At 41.9% G+C, this 27,039-nt stretch overlaps 2 protein-coding genes across 2 annotated transcripts in view; one reads left to right on the top strand and one right to left on the bottom strand.

Annotated features, from left to right (window-relative positions):
• The window catches only part of LOC121616386 (inactive dipeptidyl peptidase 10-like), a 47,989-nt gene extending 37,545 nt beyond the window's left edge, over window positions 1-10,444 (top strand). The window contains exons 16-26 of the mRNA XM_041951128.1: window positions 780-901; window positions 2,227-2,274; window positions 2,881-2,979; window positions 4,527-4,596; window positions 4,974-5,168; window positions 5,873-5,927; window positions 6,011-6,110; window positions 6,820-6,878; window positions 8,110-8,182; window positions 8,550-8,623; window positions 10,146-10,444. Coding sequence (XP_041807062.1) covers window positions 780-901; window positions 2,227-2,274; window positions 2,881-2,979; window positions 4,527-4,596; window positions 4,974-5,168; window positions 5,873-5,927; window positions 6,011-6,110; window positions 6,820-6,878; window positions 8,110-8,182; window positions 8,550-8,623; window positions 10,146-10,283 — 1,033 coding nt within the window. The 3' untranslated portion in view covers window positions 10,284-10,444. The remainder of the gene's footprint in view (window positions 1-779; window positions 902-2,226; window positions 2,275-2,880; window positions 2,980-4,526; window positions 4,597-4,973; window positions 5,169-5,872; window positions 5,928-6,010; window positions 6,111-6,819; window positions 6,879-8,109; window positions 8,183-8,549; window positions 8,624-10,145) is intronic.
• Window positions 10,445-14,659: 4,215 nt separating this feature from the next.
• Window positions 14,660-27,039, bottom strand: part of LOC121615743 (inactive dipeptidyl peptidase 10-like) — a 174,186-nt gene continuing 161,806 nt past the window's right edge. Inside the window, exons 16-26 of the mRNA XM_041950124.1 lie at window positions 26,198-26,319; window positions 24,149-24,193; window positions 21,969-22,067; window positions 21,816-21,885; window positions 20,713-20,907; window positions 19,451-19,505; window positions 19,058-19,157; window positions 18,582-18,640; window positions 17,816-17,888; window positions 17,441-17,514; window positions 14,660-16,309 (exon numbers count right to left, since the gene is read on the bottom strand). Of these exons, the coding sequence (XP_041806058.1) occupies window positions 16,172-16,309; window positions 17,441-17,514; window positions 17,816-17,888; window positions 18,582-18,640; window positions 19,058-19,157; window positions 19,451-19,505; window positions 20,713-20,907; window positions 21,816-21,885; window positions 21,969-22,067; window positions 24,149-24,193; window positions 26,198-26,319 (1,030 nt within the window). The 3' untranslated portion in view covers window positions 14,660-16,171. The remainder of the gene's footprint in view (window positions 16,310-17,440; window positions 17,515-17,815; window positions 17,889-18,581; window positions 18,641-19,057; window positions 19,158-19,450; window positions 19,506-20,712; window positions 20,908-21,815; window positions 21,886-21,968; window positions 22,068-24,148; window positions 24,194-26,197; window positions 26,320-27,039) is intronic.

Genomic DNA, 27,039 nt, shown 5'->3' with positions numbered 1-27,039 from the left:
ACAAACAGCACATGAGCCAGGCAGCCAAAGAATAAGGAGTATTTTATTTTTCAGTGAGCTCTTGTGTGTCTGTATTCGAGAACAGAATGGTTTTAATCATGCATACTTGGCCATATGAACAGCATATAATGGTTTTATCCATGCAGGTGATCGATTTAGCTCTATAGTCGAGATTCTGAACTGAATTTTCCAGAAAACCGTCAAAAGAAAATGTGAATTATGTGTGTTTCCATCCACTGCAGTAATATTAATATTGTGAATTAGTGTCGCTACATCTCACTGGTATATTTTATCGTTTGTTTATTGTTTAGTGTATTTTTATTGTCTTGGTATATTTTTATTTCTGGTATATTTTTAAGTGCATTTAAGAATGTTTTTACTGCATGTTGGTTTATTTTATTCTAGTATCTTAATTTTATTTTAGAATCTTTTTATCTCTCTTATCTGTTTCAAACATGGGAGTTTTAATGCAAATTTCACTGACATGTCATTCTCAATGACGATAAAGAAATCTTGAATCTTGAATCTTACACCTCAACCAGGCTTAAAAGTATTATTGTTGTATTTCAACTTTTTTCGTGTTATCAAAAATGCACAGAAAAACAGGTTGATGGAGGCGACTTAATGAGTTAAACTAAGTGTTGATACATACGAATTACTGCGTTTTATTTTGGCACACTGTCTTTTATTTAGTCTTTTTCCTGCAGTCTAAAAACAGACTGATTGTGTCTCAAAAGTTGCAAATCCTCTCAAATCAGCTTCTTTCTTTCCTCAAACAGAGTCGCCACCGTGGATCCATTTCACAAAGCATGCCTCACCTGCTCCCTCTTCAAGTTAAAGTGCACCTACTACGACGCCGTCCTCAGCCCGGACTATCAGCACGTTCTTCTCAGCTGCAGAGGTAACATCCTAACGGAGTGGTTCATGGCAGGGTTTCCTAATGTGGCGCCATCAGATTTAAACTGCAGGAACACAAACTGTTGAAGAATCGCATGTTTCAATATGTGATTCACAGCACATTAAGGTCTTGGTTATGTCATTATTTGCTAAACCTTATATCTTTAATTGTATTTAGTTTGAGAAGTCTCAATCCTGATCTTCTGTGTTTGCTGAGTTGAGTCAATATATCATTTATTCATTAACAGAAGCTGAAACATTAAAAACGAGGTCGACTGCATACTGAAATACTCTTTTACTTTTTGTTAGCGCTGAATGTATTTGAGGGAAGAAACACTTTGTATGAAAGTGTACAGTTAGACGTGAGCCTTTTACTACAGCATGCACAGTGGGAATTCATGCAAAAACAAGATTTTAACACTGATCGCTACGTTTATCTCTCTACTGCGATGAGCTTTTCACAGAGCGCTCTGAAAAGTGTTCAGCCAGCTACCACCAAAGCATTTCTTAAATTAAAAGCACCACTTTTTACTCAATGCAGGGCTTCAGTTCAGGCTTTACAACTCCATCACAAAGATTTCAGTGCTAATAGCAATATTACACACATTTTGAAGTGACAAACATAGTAAATGGCCTCAATATAAAGCTATATTGCCACATTATAGGTATAGATACCTTATGTGTGAATATAGATGGGCAAATTTAGATTTCAGGAATGTAGATATAGATATTTATGTAGATAAATACAATAAATTGCCCTTTTTTAGAGAACGACTAGATATACCATTAGATAAAACATCTAAAAATATTCAGTTTATTATCAGTTTTTATTGACTGGTGTGAGGCTTCATGCTGTGGTCTCATTGTGTTTTCCAGCTAATACGGCCCAGATAGAGTCATCTGCAGGCATCTACCTGCAAAAAATATTCAGGTGGAAAAGAACCAGTGTGTTCAGACTTCTATTTCTCAATGCCAGCAGCACTTACAGTGATTCTGACTGCTGAGGATAAAAGTTCAGAGTGTTGCCTTTGAGAAGAGACCAAAACCGTGCATGTAGTCCAAATGGTTCAAAACCGCTTTCAGTTTACTTTGGGTTTGCCTCGGAGAAGCGTTTTAATGGGCTAGTTTTTACTGGACTGGTGAGGGGTTAAACTTCATTTTTTTTATCTTTTACACTATTCTACTTTCGTGATATTTACTTTTTTGTTCGTTTTGTTTTTAGTCTCTTCAGGTTTAACGTCTTAACGTAAAACTCTCGTTAAGAAACCCTCGTTAAGAAAATGTCCGATAAAGTTGCATTTCCTGACTTAAAACATTTTTTTCCTCCAGGTCCTGGAATACCCCAAACTACTCTTCACAAACTGAGTGATATGAACAGTAAGTACTCTGGCACTGACAAACGAACCAATTTACTATTTAGACACTTTCACTCAGTTGCATCAGACATGTGTCTTCATTACGGTCGAGTAGGAGTTAGATTTTTCTGCCTTCAGTGTGTGAAAAGTGCATCAATCGATCAACTCATCTGTGGAGATTAAGCCACTAAGATCATGAGTCATTAGCCAAAATTCAACAACAGAGGTTAACTTATGGCTGGAAAAAAGCTGGATATTATGCAGTTAAGGTTAAGGCGTTAAGTGCTTGAAATGTTTTTGAGTGTAGATCAGAGGCACTCTGAGCGGCGTCTGGGGACGATTATCCTCCTCCACTCCTACAGGCTGCAGACTGAGAGGTGTGGATTATTCTGCACTGATCACATCACATATGAGTTACTGTGCTGTTTGACATTGATTTGGTGACATTTGTGTGCACAATCTCACAGTTTCCTGACTCATGCGACTTTAAATGTTGCTACCATGTGTTTGATAATGCATCTGAACAGAGCGTTGATTAAGTTTCTTTTTATTGTTGTAGATTTTTTCTAAGTATGCATTTTCTCCTAACTAAAATATTTGTTGTTCTTTTCCTTCTTTCATGCAACAGAGCACAAGACTCTGGAAAAGAACACGGTATTAAGACACGCACTGATAAACAGGACAATACCCAAGTGGGAAAGACGAACTGTACAAATCAGCAACTATGGTATGAGATCGCAGTCATTTTTAACGATGTTCAAACTTTTAATATGGTTTATGATGATTTGTTGTTCTTTTACTTGCCCTCAAGCATCGTCTGTATTTTCATCACCACCGCTATCGCCATGTTTACACCAACTTTTCTCCACCTCTCGATCTCTCCTGGCTCAGTTAAAAAGCAATAATCAGGGTTGAAGAACAAATTTAGGTTAAAATTCACTTCACACACAATGCATCTCCATGCACACAGGAAACTGCGTTAGAAAAGAAAACCTACTGTAAATTTGTTTTGTTTTTTTAGATCTTATTTGAACTATTTGCTGCCTTTTTGCCTTAAAGTGTGGTGCAGGCATCCACGTTCCCCTCAGTTTGAATAGTAATTAACTTCTAATAAACAATCGTCATCGAGTCAAAGCTTTACTCTGTCCAACACTTCTGTTTATGACTAAATAGCTGCAAAACTAATGACACTCCCATCAGCCCTTTGTGTTAATCGCTAATAATTAGCGCTAAAACTAAGATAAATATGCAAATATTGCACCAGTTAAAATTAATTGGTAACTTATTAGCATGCTGACATTAGCATTTAGCTGAAAGTACAACCTCTGGGAGCTGCTAGCACGGCTGTGGACTCCTGCAGAAAGTCAAACTTTAACCTGTTTACTCACAGTAGTGATAGCTTCCAGCATAATTCACCTGCTCATGTAAATTCAGGATCAACACGACCTGTGCAGAGTTTTTTGAGGTGACTGTGAAATGCAGCGTTTTATTGTTTTAATTAGAGGGGGCAGCTCACCATATGGCTTCCTGCATCTCATCTACATTCCCTGTTAGAGACAGTGTGATACATATTTAAGGCCTTTTAGAAGAAACACAGTCAGATGTGAGCCCTGTCATCAAAATCTGGACACAAATGAAATCACAGGCTTATTTTCCACATGTGCTTATCAAGGTTTATTCGGGGTGTTGAAGGATTTTCATGGAATCGGTTGATTTCTAGTCATTCGGGTCATGGCTCACATACAGTGGAAGTCAAAGGCAACTAGACTTGCAATGGAGCCTTGAAGACTTTTCAACACACATTTAATAGACTTAATCTTCAGTCCTCGAATTCTTTATCAGCTGTGATAAGTGATATGTTCACTTATCCTCTGCTGACAGTGCTGTTATTACATGTTTGCCCTGCAGGGTCAAACCAGTTAAAGCCTCTGACAACGATGCCGTGACTTCATTTCAACACCTTTGCGTGAATCACTCATGCAGGTTTTTGAAAGACTTCCTCACTCTAAGGCCTGCTGGGTGAATCATGAAAACATCATCGAGTCCTGTTGTCTTTGACGCTCTACTGTGATATAAATAAAACTTAAAGACTATGTTGAACATTAAGTGAAGTAAAACCATTGAAACTCATAACAACACTCCCATCGTCTTCACCGTCCAAATGCACTCTGGACTGAATGTTGAGTTAGAAACATGCGTAGCAGTAAATTTATTATTGAGCACAAATGGCGTAATATTAACATGCTAAAATTCTGCTGTCGACTTGTTTTGCAGCACTTCGTCTGGAGTTAATTGTCCCATTAAATTTGGATGAAACAAAGGAGCACCCACTTTTACTGATTCTGTATGTAGTTTAATTTTCAAATATATTTACTGTTTTATGGAGCACTTCTTAATGCATGCATGCTTATTTTTTAGTCTTTATTTTGGAGTATTTTCATGGCATTATTGGGTTTCTGAGGGTCTAAAGCAGGCATCTCAAACCGGTTCCATAAAGGGCCGCGTGGCTGCAGGTTTTCATTCCAACCCAGGAGGAGCACATCAGGCCAACCAATCAACATCAAGGGATCACTTAGTTATCAGCTGAAGACTGAGATCAGCTGATTAATTGATTCCAGCCAGGTGTGCTCCTCCTTGGTTGGAATGAAAACTTGCAGCCACGCGGCCCTTTATGGAACCGGTTTGAGATGCCTGGTCTAAAGTCATGCTGTTCTTTCACAGTGACAGCGCCCCTGGTGGCCAGGCCGTGAGCGACTGCTTCTCTCTCAGCTGGGACTCTGTGCTCGTCAGCTCAGACGACGTCATCGTGGCTCGTCTGGACGGCCGGGGCAGCGGCTTCCAGGGTCAGAGGGTCCTGCACGAGGTTCACCAGAGACTGGGGACTGTGGATGTCCAAGACCAGATCACAGCTCTCGAGTAATATATATATTTTTTTTTAATGATCCAGTTGTTTCTACAGGCTATATACAGAATAGTGTGTCGGGCAGTGACACATAACCTGTTACAATAATGTGATGAGGTGGAAGTTGATGTGTTTACAGTTTGAAATTCAGTAATTTCCTTATATTTACTATTCCCAGTAATGCTTGTTTGCTGACTTGTGTTAGATGAGAGGGTTAATATCGGCTCAGACTCTGTACGTTCAGCTCAGACTGTCAGAAGAGGAGAATTACGCCCTCCAGTAACTCCAGAATGTGTGACTTGTTAGCTGGCTAGCCGCTGGTGAGCCTCGATGTGAGGACTTCTGGATTGTTTTATGGAATAAGCTGGCTGTAAATGGTCAGCGAAGGCTAGTTGCTTGTTAGAACAGTAAGTTCATATATTTTTTAATGGTCACTGGAATCATCAATCTGTTCATACTGGCCGTGAAGTTATTTATTTAAATAATATTTATTTCTGTGGGGAATGCTAATGAGCCTTCAGCCTTCTGAAATCAAGACAGCCACATGTAGGTTTGTTAACCTACCAAGAAGACGAGAACACGTCCACTTCATGTGGCTAACTCAGACTGCTAAAGCCTTAAATGAGCTCAAATTCAGCTGAAATTGAAATGTATTTTTGCATCTTTTACTTTACAGTCCGATCAGGAAGGGATGATTTTTGCTCTTTTACTCTTTCAGGCACCTCGTCAGGCTGCCGTACATCGACGGCAACAAAGTTGGAGTTTATGGAAAGGTAACATAGCTTCTGCAGCTAATGCATAATTAGCCGCATAAAATTTATACATTCTTAAAAACCGCCGTGTTGTTTTTCTCCAGGCGTATGGAGGATTTCTTTCCTCTCTCCTGCTCCTCTCCCACAGCTCTATGTTCCAGTGTGGCATCGCTGTCGCGCCGATAACAAACTGGAGACTCTATGGTGAGATGGACATGAATCATACAGCGGTGGAATATCACACATACTTACAGTATTACAATGATCTGACAGGAACATTCAAACAGCCAGTAAACCCACTCATGCAGTATTCAGTCATCAGTGCTGCCATGTATTCACTATCATATTTAAACTGTCATGTTCATGGAATTAGATTTAATTAAACAACTGATGTCAAACAAACCCACGATGGCTAACAAAAAGAGTGGTGCAACATTAATCTTTAATGGCATCTTCCATTTGTCAAAGTGACTGTGTTTACATGCACACTAATCTGCTGGGATAGAGATGCATGCATGGTCAGAAGGAGAAACACACACACACACTACTTTAAACACTATGAAAGACTTGGATATCAACAGGTTTTGGGTGTGCACAAATGTCACAATCCTGACCTTTTCGAGAAGGCGGTTGAGCGAACGAAAGAGGGAGGCTGTGTTTGTTCATCGGATGCATGTCAACAGGAATATTAGCGGAATATTCATTTTCATTAACCACGTAAACAGCTTTCTTTCTCAGAATAAAGGCAAAAACTGGAACATTCTGTGCATGTGAACATAGCCAGCGTCCGCTGTTAAGAGAAGAAGTCGTAATGGAAGTGTTATCACGAATGAATTGTGAGTTAATTGAAACAGTAATGCTCTCCACTCACAGTATCTCCTCATTAACGCTTTCCCTCTTCATCCTAATAAAGGGTCGGCCCACGCTGAGAAATACTTTGGCTCTGCAGGAAAAGAGGACCACAAATACCAAGTACGACTCAGAGTGTGCAGTTATTTTCACCGCAGCATATACTGCTCATGTAGAGCGAACCGCGAGGGCACATGCTCAGTCGATGCTCCTGGCCTGAGACTGTGTTACAAACAGTGCTGCCCCACAGCTGGAACGCAGTCTAGAGCTGCGTAAAACAGTTTATGGTGACATTCAACATGTAAATGGGACACAGGAGCCTGTTTTATTTGCAACGACCAGCGCAAAGCGGCAGTTCTTCAGAGGAAACGTCCATGCCCACCTGTTATTTTCATTCATACGAGGGGCGTTGGCGGCATTTGTTGAAATCCAAATTTGGCGAGAGTGGTGGTCGTTGTTCTGTCAGCCAGTCACATTTCTGGTCTCATACCTCCGGAGCAGCTGTGCCAGTCGCAGAGACGGCTTCTCCAGACAGTCACAGGTTATTGCTGTCTGGAGCGGCTCGATCTGAACACACCACGCATCAGTCTCAGTCTACAGGCGAGGTTTCCTCTTGATGCACAGGATCTTTCAGATTGTGGGTCAACTTCAGATGGATTTAAAAAGCCTTTTTCACGATTTGTTTTATGTCATGGCAGGAAAAGCACAGGTGTAACTAATCACATTAATGGTGGCTGCATTCCATTTAAGTCAGCCAGCTTCAGGGCCCGTGTTGTGCACGTGCCGGCTCTTTGGCGTGGCTTCCTGGCGCGGTTTAAAGGAACTGAGGCATTGTTGACAGGTGTGATTAATCACACCTGTGCTTTTTCAAAACATCCGCTATGAACAAGCTCCACTGCAATGACAAAGGACTTTAAATTTGCTGTAGCACAAAGATTGGCACCTTTGACTAGCTTCTTCTCCATAGCAACGGTGGCTGAGGCTAATGGGTATAATGTGAATTCACAGTGTACAGCTATTTCCTTCGTACTCACCAGAGTACGAGTTAAGCTCTCACCTATAATGTTATTTAATTTTTCTAAAACGGTCAATAAATCATTCACCTGTTTTGTTATTTACAGTAATTCCATCTTTGGCCACACCTGAAAGAAGCTGCTGCATCAATATTCACTCGTTTTCTTTTTTCTAACCAGGATTTCTTTGTCTATTACTGTTATTGTAAGAGAACAGATTCCTGCTGTGTGTCTTTGGAATGAACACGACAAATTGTTAATTAGCTGTCAATAAGACGGTGTTACGACTGTGGCTGCGTCTGTCTGTGGAGGCTAATTTTACTGTTCGCTGTCTCCGGCAGATTTCCTCTCTGCTTGGTAACATCACAGCACCGAGTCCTCTGAACTTTCTCATCATCCACAGCACAGCAGATGGTGAGTACAGTCAGTACAGATGATAAAGCAGATCTGTGTTTGTATATTAGAGTTTAGCAGCAGGCTGGCCATTAAAATCTCCATTTTTGGTCTTTGGTCAGGTCTGCAGAGTTATTTGGTGACATTTCATGCACGTATGACTGTGTAGTGATGGATTTTACATGCAGAAATGTTCGTACAGCTACTGTCTTTGAGTGCATTGTTTGTTTGAATGTGGCTCTACCTGCATCACAGGTCTATACAAGATTTAACATCACATTTGATGAAGTAACTGGTGCAAAATCTGATTTGCTGGGCACGTGTTGTAGCGCTGCAGTGGACATGTGACAGACTGAGTTTTCATTGGATTCGTTCTGTTCTCTTTCAGCCACTGTTCATTTCCAGCATTCTGCTGAGCTGGTGAAGCTGCTGGCCGCCGCAAACGTTAATTACACTCTCCAGGTGACCGCTGCCACTTCTTCTCTGAGTGACAAGCAACAAGAGATGTTGTCGTGTTTATGGGTCAAATGGTTTGAAGAGTAACCAGGTGAAAGCGTCCTGACGAGGGCGGGATAAAAACAATATTTTGTCAAACAGTATTTTTCTGTCACAGGAGAACAAAGAGTCTGTCTAGAAAGACAACATATGTTTACGATTACGTGACGAAGTCCCTATCTGCCGCGTGACTTATGTTTGTTTGGTAGAAAGAAAGGCTGGATGGATGGGTCAGCGAGGTGTGAGAGAAGGCAGTTGTTATTTTTGTGCTCGTCATTTGTAATGGTTTTGGACGGCACTGACAGCAGAGGAGTCAGAAAAAAAGCTTATATGGGCCATTTTGGAAGACGCTGACAAATGACCTATTTTTCCATTTAGTTTGCAGGACTTGAGTAAAATTGATTAGGAAAGCTGTTGCGTAGTATTGCTACCTTTATTAGGTTAAGTCTCCTGGTGTAGGTAGTGCACAGCACCAGCAGATACCAGTTTTTAATGTTAAAGATATAGTTTGACATCTTGGGACCAACACTTTTTTCTTGCTCAGTGTTAGATGAGAAGATCGATAGCACTCTCATCTCTGTATTGCAAATATGTAGCTGGAGACAGCAGCCAATTTGCTTAGCTTAGCATAAAAACAACTGTAAGCAGCTAGCCTGGCTGTGTGCAATGGATCTATTGTAAGAGCTGGATACCGAACCCAAAGATGGCGCCTATTCAGTCCAATACAAACTGCTTGCCTGGTGCACATGGCAAAAAAGTCTCTGGCTCTCAGGGGTATGCAATCTACTGAATGTGCAGTAGTGTCAATCCCATCATGCCTCTGGCCCAGCTGGGCTATCTGAACCAATCCTGAGACAAAACAACGGGGTGATGTGATTCCAAAAAACTGTTTTACAAAATGAAACCTACATGGTTTTAAAATATTCAGGACAAAGTGTAAAGACTGAAAATGTTTATAGCTGGAGGCGTCCTAACAGTTTTACAGACAAAGTCTCTTTCACAGTGGTGGTCTATGGGGAAAATGATTTTTGGGTTGCAGGGGATTTTTGGTTGTAATACAGCGAGTGGCAACCGGGAAGAGTTGGCTGAGTAGCGGCGCCCTATCCCGCTCTTATGAGACAGCTAGCCTGGCTCTGTGCAACGGTAACACAAACTGGAAACCGGAACTCCCTGGTCCTCCACCACACACACAGCCAAGAAATGGTCTGTTTGTACAGATTTAACCAACAAGATTTAATGTGTTTAACTGTGAGGAGGAATTTGTTACCTTGGGACAGAGCCAGGCTAGCTGTTTCCTCTCATTGTGCTATGCTGGGCTAATTGGCTGCTAGCTTCAGCTACATATTTAGCCTACAGATGCGAGAGTGATGATTTCTCACCAAGAAAGTGAACAGCCATAAATGTGTCACTGCTTCATTAAAAATAAATGTTGAATAAATGAAAAACAAGTGTAATAAATGACATTTTTTTTCTATTTCCTGCTGCCCAGATTTTTCCAGATGAAGGACACAATATTGCCTCCGCCAAGAGCCAACAGTACATGCTGAACTCAGTGCTCACCTTCTTCAGGCGCTGCTTTGAGGACGAGCAGGTCGTTGTCTCGGAGGCGTCCCAGGAGGACGACTAACCTGTCGAACCTCCTGCGGCGGCAGAGCTCAGTGAAAAGTGGAGCAACTGCCGTCGTGGGCCAACAAAGAGAGGCTGTGTTGTCCTGAAGGGCTGCTGTCTGTAAAAGCACTCCAAGAGCATGAGCAAACCTCCGGTGTGTAAGATGTGTAGCATTACGGGAGCGGCAATGACGATTTTTTTTTTTTTTTTTTTTTTAAAATTAAAAGATGGTAGTAATGTCGCTGTATTCTAATGCTTCAGATTATAGTTTGTAATGTTTGTCTCATGTACTGAGTACAAATGTCAGGGAATAAAAAAAAACTTGTATTTTTCCATTTTACGGTATAATTTTAGCTGATTGCTGTAATCTACTGTGAATATTTCTATTTACTGCAAACAAAGCAATTTCATTTAATACCAAATTTGGGGCGATCACATCATAAAACAATATTTGCGGGTGCCTTTACCTCATTATAGTCGTCGTTACTTTCAACCCTTAGAACCAACACTTACCATAATGTCTAATTAGATAATGAAGCACTGCAATTACCGTATTTTCCGCACTATAAGGCGCACCTTCAATGAACGGCCTATTTTAAAACTTTTTTCATATATAGGGCGCACCGCATTATAAGGCGCATAGACAGAAACTACCGTACTGTGGTGTCTGGGGTTGCGTTATGCATCCACAAGATCAGGGGTCGGCAACCCGCGGCTCTTTCATCCCTCTGACGCGGCTCCTGAAAATAATTAATGAGCATTTATTTAAAATGTATTTTATTTTAGTTTGTTCGTTTTGAAACAAACACCGCGCGCGCTCACAGATGACAGCTGATCCTGCGTAAAGATGCAGGTGACGACGCACAGCGCTGATGTGCAGACGCTGCGCGTTGAGGTTCAGGAGCAGAAATCACATGATTAATATTTTAATTGCCTATTATTTAGCATATATTCATATTTTTTCTTTGTTCAGTGAAATAGTCATTTTATTTTTCAGGATGACAGCTGACTGCACGCGCCCGTGAAAGGATGACGGCACGCAGAGAGTGGACATTTACCGCTGTTACTTCGGCCACGCCCCCTGACTACGAAAACCATAATTAACCAATATTGATCCGTATAAAAGGCGCATCGGATCAATATTGGTTAATTATGGTTTTCGTAGTCGGTTTTTGAGAAAATTAAAGGCTTTTAGGTGCGCCTTATAGTGCGGAAAATACGGTAATTAAATTTGGGTATTCCAGAAATGTTTGCTAGATTTAATAAAAACTCGTCCAATCACATTACAATAGATTTTATAGTGATCAGAGTTCTTGTTTTCAGAGCAATATGATGAGAAATGTAGTCTTTTATAGACTTGAAGTAACACTGATTGACATCGCCTCATTCCTGTCGTGGTCGAGCCTCTTCAGCATCACATGTAGCATTTAACATCCCAAAATGTGAAAAGCGTTTCAGTGGGCAAGAAAATGGGAAAAACCTCTCTTGTAGTACAACCAGTCTGTTCTGTACGGTGTGCTTTGTCCACAAGCAGATTCCTTTAGTCCTGTATGATCACCGCATCCTTCCCTCATTAGCACATAGCAACCCAGATCATTCTCAGACCATGATCCTGTGCTGCACTTGCTTGAGTCTATCAAACTGCAATTGACTCTGTTGTTCTAGCAATTATGTCGACAGCAGACATTTGTATACTGGGGAAAATTTATATGCTGAAATAAATTGTAAAACACGACAGTCTTGCATCTGTGTATTGCGAGAGTTTCAGTTCCAGTCATAGCTGATACAACAAAGCCTGTTTTGATTTGAAGGTGCTGATGGTGCACCTGAAGAATAGCCTGCTTATCATCTCTGTTACTCTGAGTGGGACCATAATGTGTTGAAGAAGACTTGAAACTAGTGAGTGGGACCATAAACTCATCAGGAAAATGTTTACTGATATAATAAAGTGAGAAGCGGGCTTGTTTTCTCATAAGCTTACACACTTTTTTTTTTGCAGCCAGTGGAGTCGCCCCCTGCTGGCCATTAGAACGAATGCAGGTCTAAGACACTAATGCATTGGCTTCACTTGTCCCAGAAACTCCATCCACATGTAATGTCTATGACCCCAACAGCAAAAGAAGACAGCAAACACCTGAGTTTCTACTCTGAGAATATATTAGATGACTTGGTGTTATCATGTCAACCCAGTCTCACTCTGCTGTATCAAACATCCCCTGGAAGCACAAATGGTGTTTTTTCCCCATCTGTCTGTCTGTGCAGGTCTAACAAAGCCATCCTGGCTAAACACATTTCGACTCCATCTCTGTAGTTAACACACAGACATGAGATTGATATCAATCTTCTCTCACTTACAGATAGAAAGCAAATTTCCCACATGTTGGACAGTTCTGCATTAAAGTGTGACAGTGCATCGTTCCTGCCTGGAGCCACACAAACAAAGCTGAGGATTTTCTGACAGTATCCAACACCAGCAGTTTTGGCTCTGTGGGAATGTTAATAACATTAGCCTGTTTAATCTCATCAGGTAATGGCTACTTTAACATCTGGCAAAGGGACAACAGTCCAAAAAAATTTACTGTGATGTGGATTAATGTGCATTGTCCTTGGAAAAATGAATAAATGAATGAAGCTGAAGTAAATAAAATACAGTTTCACTTACAAACTTCAAGAGCCGGTTCAATGTTCATCCCTGACTTTGGAAACAGCAGCTGATGAAGATCATGTGACTTGAAGCTTCAGAACAGCTCTGAAATGAACAATGAGGTGAGATCTGACAGTGACTGACGAGCACTTGCTCAGCAGAGTCGCCCCTTCTTGCTTGAACTATGGCGTGAAAACACACAGGAGCGAGCAGCGTTGTGACATGACAGATGAAGACCAGGCACGTCCACACAGGTTATTCTGGCTGAATCAACTCTCCATTCAAAGGAAACCAGAGTGAGGACGATGTCAGTGAGAATCTGTACACAGCCGTGCAGAAGAGGTTTAATCAGCCAACATAATTAAATAAAACATTAAAAAGCCTTCAAATCAAGAGTAGACAGCAATCACCTTTGCTTTGCTTGCGTATAAAGATGCCAAACCAGACTTTACATCATGTTTGCTGTTCTGGTTCTCTGTTCCGGAGTCAAATTCCACGTGTGTGCCAGCAAACAGCCCATAATTTCAATTGAGAGTCTAATTGCATCCTTACTGTGATACTGATTACCACTTGAGTACAGTTTGAAGTACATCATAATTACAGTATTCACATAAGTAGTTGCTGGTCCAGAACACGATCATGGGCGGGACTAATTCTTGGCAGGGTAGACAGACTTCCTGGAGCATCCACTGGTTGCCTAGCAACTTTAAGGTGACCGCACCCAACCAAGAATTAATTTGTCACATGACTCCCAGTGAAGCCACAACTTTTTGATTTTACACTTCGAATTTCTCAACAGTTGAAACAAATCAGATAGAACAAGTTGATTAGTGGGTTTAGACGTGCTGTTGGGCATCACACAGGCTAGCTATTTCCCCTCGTTTCCAGTCTTTATGCTAAGCTAAGATAACCAGCTGGCTGTAGCTTATCACACAGACCTGAGACCATTCATTTAACAATGACGCTGCCTTAACAATCAAACCTCAGCTAAAATACGGCATCTGCATATCACACCTGCACATTTTGGTCACACTCAGCTGTTTTACATCCTTTCTCCTAGTTTGATCCACTGCATTTTCTTCTCCCTCTATCCCTATCTTACACATAAGTAAGTTCTTTGAATAGTCATGAGCAGAGTGCAAAAGCTCTTCACTGCAGCTCGTACGTGAGTTTACATTTGACGCCACTGTTCCTTTGATGAGTTTCGTCTGAGTTTCTTTTAAATCACGCCAAAACTGCTTCACGGACCAACAGTAAATCCCGGCGTGAGGAAGAGGCTCATCTGCAGCCACAAATAAACACCTACATAAACTGTGGTGCTTCAGATCCTGCAGATTTAAGAGTTTCTGTCATTCGGCAGAGCTGCCATCTGCTCGGCCACCGAGCGCAGGCGCTGATTAATGCACGCAGACATGCAGCGTCGAGGCAGCCATGATCACTCTAAGCAAGCACATCTTGCCAGCTATGTCATTAATGTAGACGTCTTTAGAGCATGACAGACTACACCGACCCGTTAATGTAGTCCCAAGGTAAAAAAAAACAAACAAACAAATGAAACATTAAATGGAAGTGCTCAGATGATTGCATTAGTCATCCTCCCAAATAATCAAGCCTGCAAACAAATGTGTCTGATTCTCTGCTGTGATGTGCGCTCTATATATCAGCATACATTGTTGTTTTTCACAGGTTTTTTTTTTATTTATAATCATCACTATAGGACAATCACAATAACCCCCAAACCTCAACCCTGCCCTTTCCCTTTTAAAACAGCAAAAAGAACAAGAACAAGCATTACAAAATCCATCCTAAGAAGAAAATCAACAGCTGAAAGGAAAACAGAAAAGAAACAAACAAACGAAAAGAAGTACAAGACATCCAGGTCAAATCAATCCTTCCCCATAGACTAAACTATCAATGAGATCTGACATCTCAAAAATATATTTATATACACACTCTGCTGTATTGTACTGTACAAAATGTGGCAACACTTGACACATTCCCTGTAGACATGCAAACACCTTACTGATGCTGTAAAATTGTCCATCTTAGTACACCTATTTCCATTAATATCCACTGCGGTTAATTACTCTTTTCTTGAAATAAGAGAAGGTCCAGAAATCGAGAAAGAGTCTCTTGACCTCAAGAAAGCTCTTGAATCGGGTGGAGACACACTGAAAAATCACCTCACGCCTTTCTGGAGATTTCATCACTTGTTTTAAGAAAACCAAGATTTTACCAAAACAAGATTAAATGACATATTAAGATGGAGAACTTTTGCAGCGAGGGTTGAAACTGAAATGACTGTATGGCCAATATCCATTATCTTCACATATAATTCATAACTTATTCATGACCATACAGGTACTAAACTGACTGCAATGCTGTGTCTCGAGGACCTGAGTTGACGTAGGTTAACATGACACCGCTAATGGATGACTATCACTGCCAGCAAGTAATATTACAGTATGTTGAACCTTATAAGGCATCGTACATGTCTACACAAGACCCCTGTACAATAAAGTGTGACCTAAGAAGAGTGTTTTCATTAAGGGTGGGCGATGGCGGAGGGTTTCAGCAGGAAATAGCACTTATTCAGGGTCGGCTGGGTGGTGGTGAAATTGGGTGACTAAACATTTTTTCGGACGGTCGGAGCCTCTCCCTGTGCAACAATACAACAACCAAAGGAGGAGTGAGATCAAAAGTGTACATCTGTGTTCTTTTCCTCCCGTGCGCTACCACAGGGGGGGCTAACATGGCGAAACGAGTGAAGCCGAGAGGGGAAAAAAGAACCATGCACTTGGTAGGTGTGGATGACGAGAGCCCGGAGAGGCTGCAGAAGACGGAGGCAGTCCTCTGTGCGCTTCGACGAGAAACAGAGCGTCCCAAAACTGAAATGACTTTATGCTAAAGGGCAGTTCCCGTCTCAAGTCCCGGCAAGTGTCACTGTCGTGTCCTTCGGTTGACTTTTCGTCACATTTATACACCAGCATACAGTCAAACACTGACTGACACACACAGACACACACAGGCACGCACGCACGCACACACACACACACACACACACACAGGCACACACACACACAGGCACACACACAGGCGCACACACACACACACACACACACACACACACTTTAAGAGCCTTAGCAGCTCTAACCCAGTCTCCATGTCCGGTTAAACACTTGGTCCAAAACGCGAAAGGCCTTGACGGATTTTAGCTAAATTCTTCAAGCTCTGTCAAAGGTCTGACCCTCAAAGCCTCCAGCCTACTCCTCCTCCTCCTCTTCCTCATCAGGCAGCGGTAGTAGCTCCTCCTTCAGACACTCCCTGTAGAAGCTGGTCAGTGTGGCGTAGAGGTGCTGGCGACTCTGCTGAGACAGGAAGTGGCCCTCATCTGGGTAGATCTGATGGGTCAAAGGTAAGTAAATTAGCGGGTTTATAGACAGGCGGGGTCAGCTGACACAAGCCCCTGTGCAAAAGACCTCCTAGGACACCTAAAACCTACTCAGTGCAAAGCCGCAGCTAGCTAGTGAACATAGTGGAGCTGCTAAAAAGCTGGTAGAGTTGGTAGAGACCAAAACAAAGCTAAACAGAGCTTACATTCACCAAGGGAGTGGAAACACAGGCTAAGTGCTGGTAGTATAAAATTAAAAGTACATTTTTAAAGATAGCAATGTTATACTTCAGTGTATGGCTCATCTTCCTGATCTACTTTAACAATAACGGCCCTGGTACGGAGCCTTGCAGTACTCCCATACTGAAGGCTCTTGATGATGCTATTTAACACACACACAACATCTTTATTCTATTAGTGACATCTTTTAACTTTTTTCTATATGTTTTGTCAAATCAATTAGGACTGGAATTGTGCATTAAGTGCACTTTTTAGCATCCAACTTTTGAAAAACACGAGAAAAAAGATGGAAGAAAGCATCAGTTGGTGGTCTAAACAGTGTGATGGTAACACACCTCAACACACCTCCAGTGATGTCAGTTTGTCTACACTGAAATCCTTCATTAACATAAGTCATAACGCCTGCTCCCTTGTTATATTCTTGACTTGTCTTTAGTCATTGTAACCTGGTATAGTAAAACTGTCACGTCTCAGGTTAACCACATTGCACAAACTTAGCTAATCAGGTCCAAACAGTTAAATGACGACTGCAGGTGATGGTAAGATGTAATCCTCAAGTACATTCCCAGAAAGCTACACATGCTCTTAGAAACACATCATCCATGTTTCTCTCTGTGAATACTCAGGCTGTTGAAGAAAAGCACATTAAATTGACTTTCCAGTGACTGCAGTGATTCAGATAGTCAGCTGCAGTGCTTGCACACATTATTTGGCAGGTTGGTTCTTATCTCCCAGAGGGTTCGGGCTGTTCAACACATTTTGACTTTTTTCAGCAAATCTAAATGCATTATTTACATTATTTTGTATGTGTTGCAGTTTCATTATGCAAAATGCGCATTTTCATCACTGTTTATATGTTATAAAGAATTTGCCTCGGCGTTGTTGCCGCGGCGATACACACCTGCATTGAGTAGTTTGCTCCAACTTTCACGAGGTTCTTGACGAGCTCAGCAGTATGCTGAAAGTGGATGTTGGCTGGGAATAAAGAAACGAAACATGTCAGCAAGATTCAGCCTGAATCCTAACTGGGAAAAAGAAGAGACAATCAGATTCTGGCAGGATGGAAATACCTCAACACATTCGACATGCACGGCTCACCGGTGAATGTTTTCCTCTGGAAATCCCAGCATCAATTTAGATAACCCACTTTTCTTTTTATCTTTTGATTAAAAACCATTTGCCTCATTACCTTCCAGAATTGCATGCTTCTTTGTGCTCAGCGGTGATGCACCACAGATACAGCATTTTCATTCTGTCACAATTTATTTTCTCTTACCATCTGCTGTGCCGTGCACCAGCATCAGTGTCTGCTCCCTAAGTGCTTGAACGTTCTGCAGCACACTGGAAAACTGCAAGGAAATCAGAAATAGTGGGGAGATAATAGGCTGATAGATATGCTAACTGGCATTGAGGGAAGCAATAAAAGCATAAAAGTATGATCAAATGAAAGACACTGGTAAATTGCATTATATCCTGATTGCATGCACACGCAGACGCTCATTCAATCCAATTAGAGATTTCCAAATGATAAAGCATCTCCCACTGACGTTACTTTCTATGCTTGGAATATCTATTTGTACAAATTGTGAGGAAGAAGCTGTAGAATCAAGTCTGCAGACAGGAAATGCACAGCTTGAGTACAGTGAAAGCAGTGAATTACTCGTTCGGGACAGATGCGTCCTCGGTTGTTTACAATGTGCTTGCAAACACCTTGAAAACACCTCTGTTAGCTCAACATCTTGGCAGTGCGGGAGGCCTGAGAGAGCCAGGCAACCCTTTTGCGGCAGCTTATAAAAAAAAAAAAAAAAAACCTCCGGCATGTGATCTGACACGCCGGTGCACACAGTTACCAAAGAGAGATGAGTGACAAAATCCTACAGAGCATGAAAAAACAGAAGAAAAGGCAAAGCACCGCTGCCTCTGACTTTGATAGCAGCATTCAGCGACTGTGGGAGCTTAACTGTAGGAGTGTCAGTGATGCTACGGCAAGCCGCTTTCAAAGATCAACGGCAAACAAGTGAGGGGAGGTAGTAAACACGCACCTGATATCTGCTGTCATCCCGTAATGGCATGCCAAGGTATCTCTCAGAGAATGCTGATGCTGTGCAAATGAGAAGTGATAAATTCTTAACAGAGCCGCCGGCACACGGTGCTTCAGCTGCAGCTAAACACATAAACAAAGTGGGGCTCCTGTCATCCTGAGCCCAAACGACATGCTGTCAGCGCGGAGGAAATGACACCTGTGCAGGTGAGAGGGTCCTCAGTGTCAACACTTCCTCGCTTTACAGATATGCCGCTCTACACTGTTTTGGTCGTGGGCAAACAGGTTCTTTACGGGCAGGATAAAGCACAAAACTCGCTGCCTCCACACAACAAACACGGCACCAGCTTTAATACTCGAATGTCTCATTTTATGCTCGACTTGACAGGAGGAAAATACGAGGAGAGAAAATCTTTGTTTGAAGTTTTGTGTGATCTCAGTTTAAATCAGGATGATGCAGGATTAACGGATACTCACCATAGAGTTTCCAGTCTGTCACTGGTGACATCGCACACGCACATTTGAAGAGGCTGTCAGTAGACTTGAGCATCATTAATGTTATGTACGCCCCATAACCCTGAGACAGGAAAGAGACAGAAATATGAAGATTCATGCAACAGAAGTGATAAAAACCTAAAAACTAAACTAAATTCAGTTCACGACAATTTTAGCCTCTTGACACTTTAACGGTTGTAAAAGCTAGAAGCTCTTGAATGATCTACTTTAAAGGAATGTGAAGACATGTAACATAATTTCAGCAGTTCAAGCAAACAAACATTTGAAAAACTGGCATGGATTCATGCACAGATTTTGCTCTTCAGCAGCAGGATGTAAAGTGCAATCTAATTACAGACGAGAGCGCGGCCTCACCTTTCCAAACACCGCTATCCGTGTCCGATCAATATAAGGAAATTTCATCATGTATCTGGGGAAAAAAAAAAAAAAAACACACTCACATCATCTGAAACTCACTCTCAGAGTATTTGTATTTCTCTGTGTTTGCTGTACATTTGTGCTGAAAGTGGAGAAACCGTGTCGCATCTTTCAGAGTGTAGTGGTGGAGCAGCAGCGTTTGATCACAGCAGTCATGTTTGCTAATTAATGCAAAGTAATGAGCGACTGTAGCTTCATGAGATGGATTTGTTTTCAAGTGAAGGTTGCTGGAATCTCTCCGACAACACACTGAGGGCTTGAGGAGAACAGCAGCAGTTTAGTAGAGCAGGACGCCTAGAGGAGCCAACATGTGTGCAAAAAACGGCTTTGCTAAAAGTGTAAAATAAGACACATTTATCGAATGACTCCTACCTGCAACGAGGTGTTTGAGTGACCTTTAACGGCAGCTCTCAAGTGATCGTGTGATTAATCGCACTCACATTCAGCCAATCGCACAAAAAGTTTGACCTACATCTGCTGCTCTCAGGCCACACATGTTAGTGCTGCACAGATCCTCACATTTCAGTAACACAGTACTCTGCAAAAGCCTGTTTGATGTGATAATATTATTAAATCAAATGTTATCCGCAATTAACAAGTGAAATTAAGAAGAAAATTGGCTGGAAATGAAAAGTGGAGCAGGAGGGAGATTTTCCTGCTGGTAGATGAAGGACGACAGAGCAGAGAAAACTTATAATAAAGAGAATCTAGTGACACATTGACAAGTGCAGACAATGGAAAGAGATTGCAAACAAAATCGATGCTGGTTTCATTCTTCTTGTAAGCACCTCGAGGGAATGAAAAAAAAAAGCTGTAACTTTCTGTCAGAAGTTTGTTTGGAGACAACAGGAAAGAGGAAAGCAGCAGCTGCAGCCATAAACACACCAGATTTTCAATTATACATATTGCTTCAGATGACATACTGTTCATCCTGCAAAGATCCTCCAACAAATGATGTACAGAGCAGAAAAAGCAGCTGGAAAAACAAGCTCAGCTCACGTGGCTTTTCTGGAGCTTTCGATCTTTATCACATGATCCTCCTCAGCATCTGTTATGAGGATCAGCTGATAATGGAAAAGCTCTACAGCAGCAACTAAATGGACCCTGAGTTGAGACCTCTTCTCTCTTTAACAGCCACCTCTGGAGCTCTCTGAAATGTGGCTGGTTTAAAGCAGGATAAAGTGAATTTGGTAACGTACTCGACTGCTGCGATCTGGTCCTGGACATCCACAGTCCCCAGTCTGTGGTGAACCTCGTGCAGGACCCTCTGACCCTGGAAGCCGCTGCCCCGGCCGTCCAGACGAGCCACGATGACGTTGTCTGAGCTGACGAGCACAGAGTCCCAGCTGAGAGAGAAGCGGTCGCTCACGGCCTGGCCACCAGGGGCGCTGTCACTGAGCAGAGCGCAGGAAACGGCAAATAATGAAAACCACAAGAATCCAAATGGCAGAATGAAACTGCCGGAGCTGAATTTGTAAAAGTGTCAGTGAGGATGAGGTTAGCATTTTGAACGTGAAGAGTTTTGGAAAGTGTAATTTGAAAGGATGAGGCTGTTATCTTCATGTCAACAAATCCAGCTGAAGACCAAAACCGGAAATGTGTTTGTCCAGTAATTTCAGGCTCCTGTACCGTCTGTGGTACTGAGCCCCAAACACTTTGGTTCCTACTGAAGACATAAATCTTTAAAAATAGGCTTTGGTTTAATTAAAAAAAGGCTCTGCAGCGTCCTGAAATAGTCGCATACTGTAGTTTTTAGCAAATGTTGCACAACGAGGAGTAAGTATTTGTTGGGGACTATTTTCAGTGGCGGATTAACATGCATTTAGATCTCCAGTGAGTATTAAAGGCATCAGGGCGGTGCATGTAATTGATTGAAAATAAACTTTAGTGTGTGTTCATGCTCATGAAGGAACATGTCAGTGTGGCTCACTCATGAGTTTTTTAATAGTTTTAGAAAACAATGGAGGTCTATGGCACAGAGGAAAATCCGGCTTCAGGAGCAGAAAATCATCGCTGGTTTTATAGATATAGATCATCACAGGCCTTTAAATGTGCTACTGTGGAATGTCAACAGATATTTCTTTTAGTTTGTAATTTTCTTTTTGGTTTTATTCAGTCACATGATGCCACAAAGGGACCCTGTGATTGGCAGAACATGTGAATGCTTACAGACGATGTGACGCATTAAATATGCACACGTCTTCTTGGCTTTACGAGATATGTGATTTCACGTCGGAACAAAAACAAATAGAATTCACCATGCAGTACGTATTTCTGACATATTCTGGGATATGGTACATACACCAGCAACAGCAGTCCATAGTGACGGGAATCAGAGAAGTCTGGTGGGTAGGAGATCTTCAAAGGTAAATCTGTGAATAAATAATTAGATAAATAAATACAAATTCATCTGTGATTCACAGTAATAGTACAGAAACCGACACTTTATTCTCACCAAAATGCTCCATCGCAACAGTTCTGAAGTCAGTCATCTGGATCCTTTTGTACTTCAAGGCCGCCTTCAGTAAAGAGTTGTTCTCAAGGATGTAGTAATCTGTAAGGATCAGGGGAATGTGTTTAAAGGATTAACGAGTCCAAAAATTGCTGCCAATAATCGAAGCGTCGCTGCATACAAATGACCCGTAATAACCTGAGGATTTGTCTTTGGAGCCAGTGATATAATGAGATGAGATGGAAAGTGTGTGTGAGGGGGATAAAATCTGAGTCTTGTGGATCGTTTTTGGCGTTGTTTGATTTTGTGGTCAATTTCAAGGATTCGAGACTCGCTGAATACGTTCCTGGATTTCATCTCTGGGAGTTTAACTGTTGCAAATAAAGGATACAGGTCTGAGTTATGAGATTTAATATAAAAATATTCAAGCAAAGACTTTAGTGAATCATCTTTTTAACAAAAGGCACGTTTCAGCTTTTGAGTCCGAAAGGATTCATGAAACACCTCACTGACGAAAACAATCCCAAAAGCTGGACACAGTTTGTGACTTGAGAAAGGAAACAAAATAATTCAAACCATAATAATTTGGTGCCGCTCTTAAACTCAGATGAGCACAAAAAACACACGCAGTCAAAAGGTTGAATTTCTGAAAGGTATTTTCCACACAGCAGGTCGCTCATCCTGGCCCTCAAAAACAAGAGCCCCGCTATTTTCTCCCCACGTAATAAACAATGACTCTCTGATTTGGCCATTTTTCCATCCACGCCATCTGAGAAGCAGCTAAATGAAATGGAATTCATCCAGCATTTCTAATGGAAAAACCAAAATCAATAGACGTCTCATTATGAAAGCGCCAGGGGCCTTGAGTTCCCAGCTGTGGATGGAGGGCCTATCCAAATAACCCTGGGCAAATTGCTTGCTTTTCTGCAGCACAGCTGTTAACTTTTCTCACTAAAAAAACCCAACTGATAGACATAAAGGCATAGATATAACAAGAGGAAGCATGCGTGCATGGTAGGTGTGTGTGTGTCTGTATTCACGCCTGTTGTAAAACCCCCCTGTTGACCAGAATCAAGAGAAAAGGAGGTGAAGCTGTTTCCTCTTCACGCTGCTGGCTCTGACAGCAGGATGGCTTCACAAAGAACTCATCAACCGTCATTCAAGCTTCGCTTCGACGTTTCAACAGACTTTTGCTTCAACAACGCCGCCAAGCCGATCGCCAAATCAACCGTTTATGCTCTGAAGCGGCTCGCAAGAAGAAACTCTTTCATACCTCCGCCTCCAGCAGGGTGGAGTATTGTGGTCGTCTCTTATCTGGTCTCCCTGACAGCGTTAATTTTGACAAATGCTACATAAAAATAAGCTTTGAAACTTAAAGGGCAGCGCAGTTTTCATTGAGGAATAAAAACAAAAAGATAAAAAATGGACAAATGAGCTAATTCTGCTTTTAAAAACCTGAATCCATGGAATCAAACATTGTGCACCCCCGATGGTTAAACCCAAAAACATCTCTTCCTCGCCAGCTGTTTTAGCTGCTCGACCTGCTCTAATAACTGTCTCCAAACGTTAAGATACACTCTTGGAAGACATTTATGGGCTAAATTCATCCTTAATCCCAGTGAAATTATGCAAGAAGCAGCAACAAAATAGCTCGGACAAACCACAAAAACCTTCAGCTAAAAGGTAAGCTAAGGCTAACGTTAACAAGCACTGTGGATGACTTTCAGTCGATCTTTCTTTAGGTCATTATGCTGGATGCAAACACTCCAAATGGGGCTTTTTCTCTGTGTAGTTTGGTGTAACTGGTTGGGCTTAACAGAAGAAAGTAGGCCACTCTATCCACCGCGACTGAAGGGAAACTCCAGTTTATTTCAACCTGCTGCTATCGCCCATAAATGTGGTGGTTATGACTCAGTGTGTCGGGCTGTTTTGCTCTCGCTGCCTCTGTTGTGGAGATGCCTGTATGCAGTTAGCCATAATGGCCCCTTCAGGTGGCTTATTTCTGTGTTTTTCTGTTTGAAATAACTTCGTAAAATCATTTTTATAATACACGTTGAGTCCTGATTCCCCCAAATCTGTGTAGTGAGTGCACAGTCAGCATTGATCATGAAGCCACAACAGCCACGTTTATGGGAATTATCGTAATCATCCATTATTTCCATAAGACTAAATGGAGTCCTTACTTGAATTATTGAGGCTGTGTAAGATCACAGTCGGTGCTCCAGGACCTAAAAGGGGGTAAAACAAACAAAAAAATTCTTGTGAGTGTAATTCAAGTATTATCCTGTGACTGTGTAATCCTCACTGAGCTGCTGTGCACAGACACTGAGGAGAGAAGGAGAAAGAAGGAGTGAAGACTTCAGAAACACAACACTGTAAAAGACACTGTTTTGTATGAGAGGTCGCTCCTCTAAAGCAGCTACATGAAAGTCAAATCTTGTTTTCTCCATTTTGGCACCCTCACCTGCATGAATTAGGGGTTAAAGGTCACTCAAGTCGCCTCCCTAATAGCCTCAGTCTGTCAAATTAAGTCGTTTCTTTTCAATTTCCTTTCGCAAAATACTTAGTCAGAGGTTAATAGGATAGCAGGTTTGCTCAATGGCTCAGCTGCTTCTGAATTGCTCCCTCGGCAGCTGCAAAACACACTCCACCACCTCCACTGCCGCCACATTCCTCCTGCTCTGCTTTCTTTGCACTGAAACACAGACCGTGGCTCTCACTTTATTTCCTCCCCTGCACTCACTGTTGGAATGCTGTATTCGCTCTGACCTTTGCATTTCTTACTACACTTGTTTATGTCACACAGAGAAATGGTTTCATTATGTGCAGCACCTGCTCGGAAACACTAAACCAATCAGCAGCTTTCTGTGAGTGGAATTAAAAGGTCTGTGTCGCTCCGGATGAAGTCAGGTGTCGGGGTTGTGTGAACTTGGCCCCGCGAAGACGACAAGCTTTTGCCATTATTTTTACTGCTTTTGGGAAAGGGAGCAGTGTTATTGTTCAATAAATCATCAAGCCAAAGCCCAAATGCTTCTGAGCATGAAGCACTCTCATCTGCTGCAAATAAATTGAAAACACAAACAATATAAAGAGTTCCCCTCTATTAAATAGCTACTTGTTGCCCAATAACACTACCTAAAAGTAATTATACACAATAGTGTGGCTAATTACTTTAATTTTATGCCTCTCATTTGGAACTGATGAGAGATGAATTTAACACTGACTAGTTGGAGGGTGACAGATTAGAATGGGCAAAGCCTTACATCTGCCAGACGAATGAATAAAACACAGAATAACCCCCAGTTTCAAAGCCTTGTTGAATCTGCTCGCTGCTACACTCTGCAGCCGTGCTGTAAAAGCTGAGGTGTGTGTGTGTGTGTGTGTGAGTAGATGACCACGCTGTATATTGTCTTTATGGATTTCACACAGAAAGGCTGAGTGACTTATGCAGAAATGCACCACAAACTGGAATTCATTTTCTTTTATTGCACAAAAACTGCGTTTTCAGGGAAGAAGAAACCTGAAGTCAGCTTTAATCTACGACGCACTGAAGATGTGATAAAATTATTATGATCCAAAACAAGTCGGAAAAGATGATGACTGTCCCGACTCCTGCCAGCTCCTCTGCCACATACTGTCATTTCAGATCCAGCCAGTCCCCCCTCCTCCTCCCACCATCCCGCTCACCTGCTCACCTCTTCCACATCTTCGTCTTGCACTTTACACATACAGCCTTTGTTCTGCCTGCCCGACCCTCGGCCTGATCCGCGGTCTCTGGACCTTTTTATGACCTCGGCCTGTTTGTTGACTCCAGCGAACATGAACTTTAATCTTCACCTGCCTCGAGCTGCGTTTTTGGCTTCAAGTTTGCTGTTTTTCTGAGCAATAACAGTTATTTAAAAGCAAATCTAGAAAAGTGAGTTTAACATTGTTGACAGCTGTACAGGAAGCTGTACAGGAAGTGATGTGGGGCCACCGGCTAAGCCCCAATCATATCGCTGGTCCCTGTAACTGTCTCTCTGCTGAGGACGGTGTGAGTGAAGTCCCCTTAACACCGCTTCACACTGCTGTGCTTTCTAAGTCATGCACAGAGAAATCATGTCCGTGAACAGTTTTTATAAAATCACTCTTGTAATTGTACCCCTCCCTCATATTCCACTTCACCCCCGTCTCATTATGAAAGATGAAGAAGCTCTGACTGAGCATCTGATGGTGGATATCAGGTGTCTTACCTTTACAGTGGAGGATAATGTGCTGGTTTGTTGGGCTGATGTCGGCATCGAAGAACAGACAGTGAGCTTTATTCAGCTCGCAGGTCAAACACCGCCGTGGGAAGAGACCCACAGTTTTAACGCTGAGGAGAAAAGATGTTCGTTAGAAAAGTGAGACAAAGATCCCAAAAACTGTGTGAGTGAAAGGCGGCCATCAGAGTTAATGCTGGCGTTACTTTTAGCTACTAAAACTCCCCTGAAGAGACCGAAACCAGCGATAAAACACATCCAGCTAGAAATTATAACCTGTGTAGTCACGACCTGAGACAGGTTACACCTGTATGTATGAAGGAGAACAAATAGTTCATTTCCTTTCATACTATTGATTGTTTAAAGTCATTTTTTTATGCAAAAATGCTGAACATTCCCTGGTTCCAGCTTCTTCAATATGACTGATAGCTGTTTTTTTCACTACTTTCTGACACCTTAGAGACCAAACAATGAGCCAATAATCAAGAAAATAACTAGCAATCACTAGCTGCTGCCTTTAAGCAGCATAAACAAAGACCTGCGTTCCTGAGCGCGCTCAGTGACGTCTGACGTCTCCACAGATGATCCAGTGGCAGGATTATGTCAGAATAACCCTTTTCTGACCGTGTTCATTATCATAAATGCAACAATAATAGTTTTAGAGATGATTATTAGCAGGATAAATGCATTGCGGATAATTAAAGATAAAATAATACCAGCACCAGCCTTTTTATATGCATTTATCCAGCAACTAGAAAATAGTTGTTTTCAACGGGAACAGAGAGCAGAAATAAAGTGAACACGCTAATAACACTATGAGGTTAACAAAAGAG

The sequence above is a fragment of the Chelmon rostratus genome, chromosome 13 (genome assembly GCF_017976325.1).
Source record: "Chelmon rostratus isolate fCheRos1 chromosome 13, fCheRos1.pri, whole genome shotgun sequence".
NCBI lineage: Eukaryota > Metazoa > Chordata > Actinopteri > Chaetodontiformes > Chaetodontidae > Chelmon > Chelmon rostratus.
This window is presented reverse-complemented; position numbering and strand designations above follow the sequence as displayed.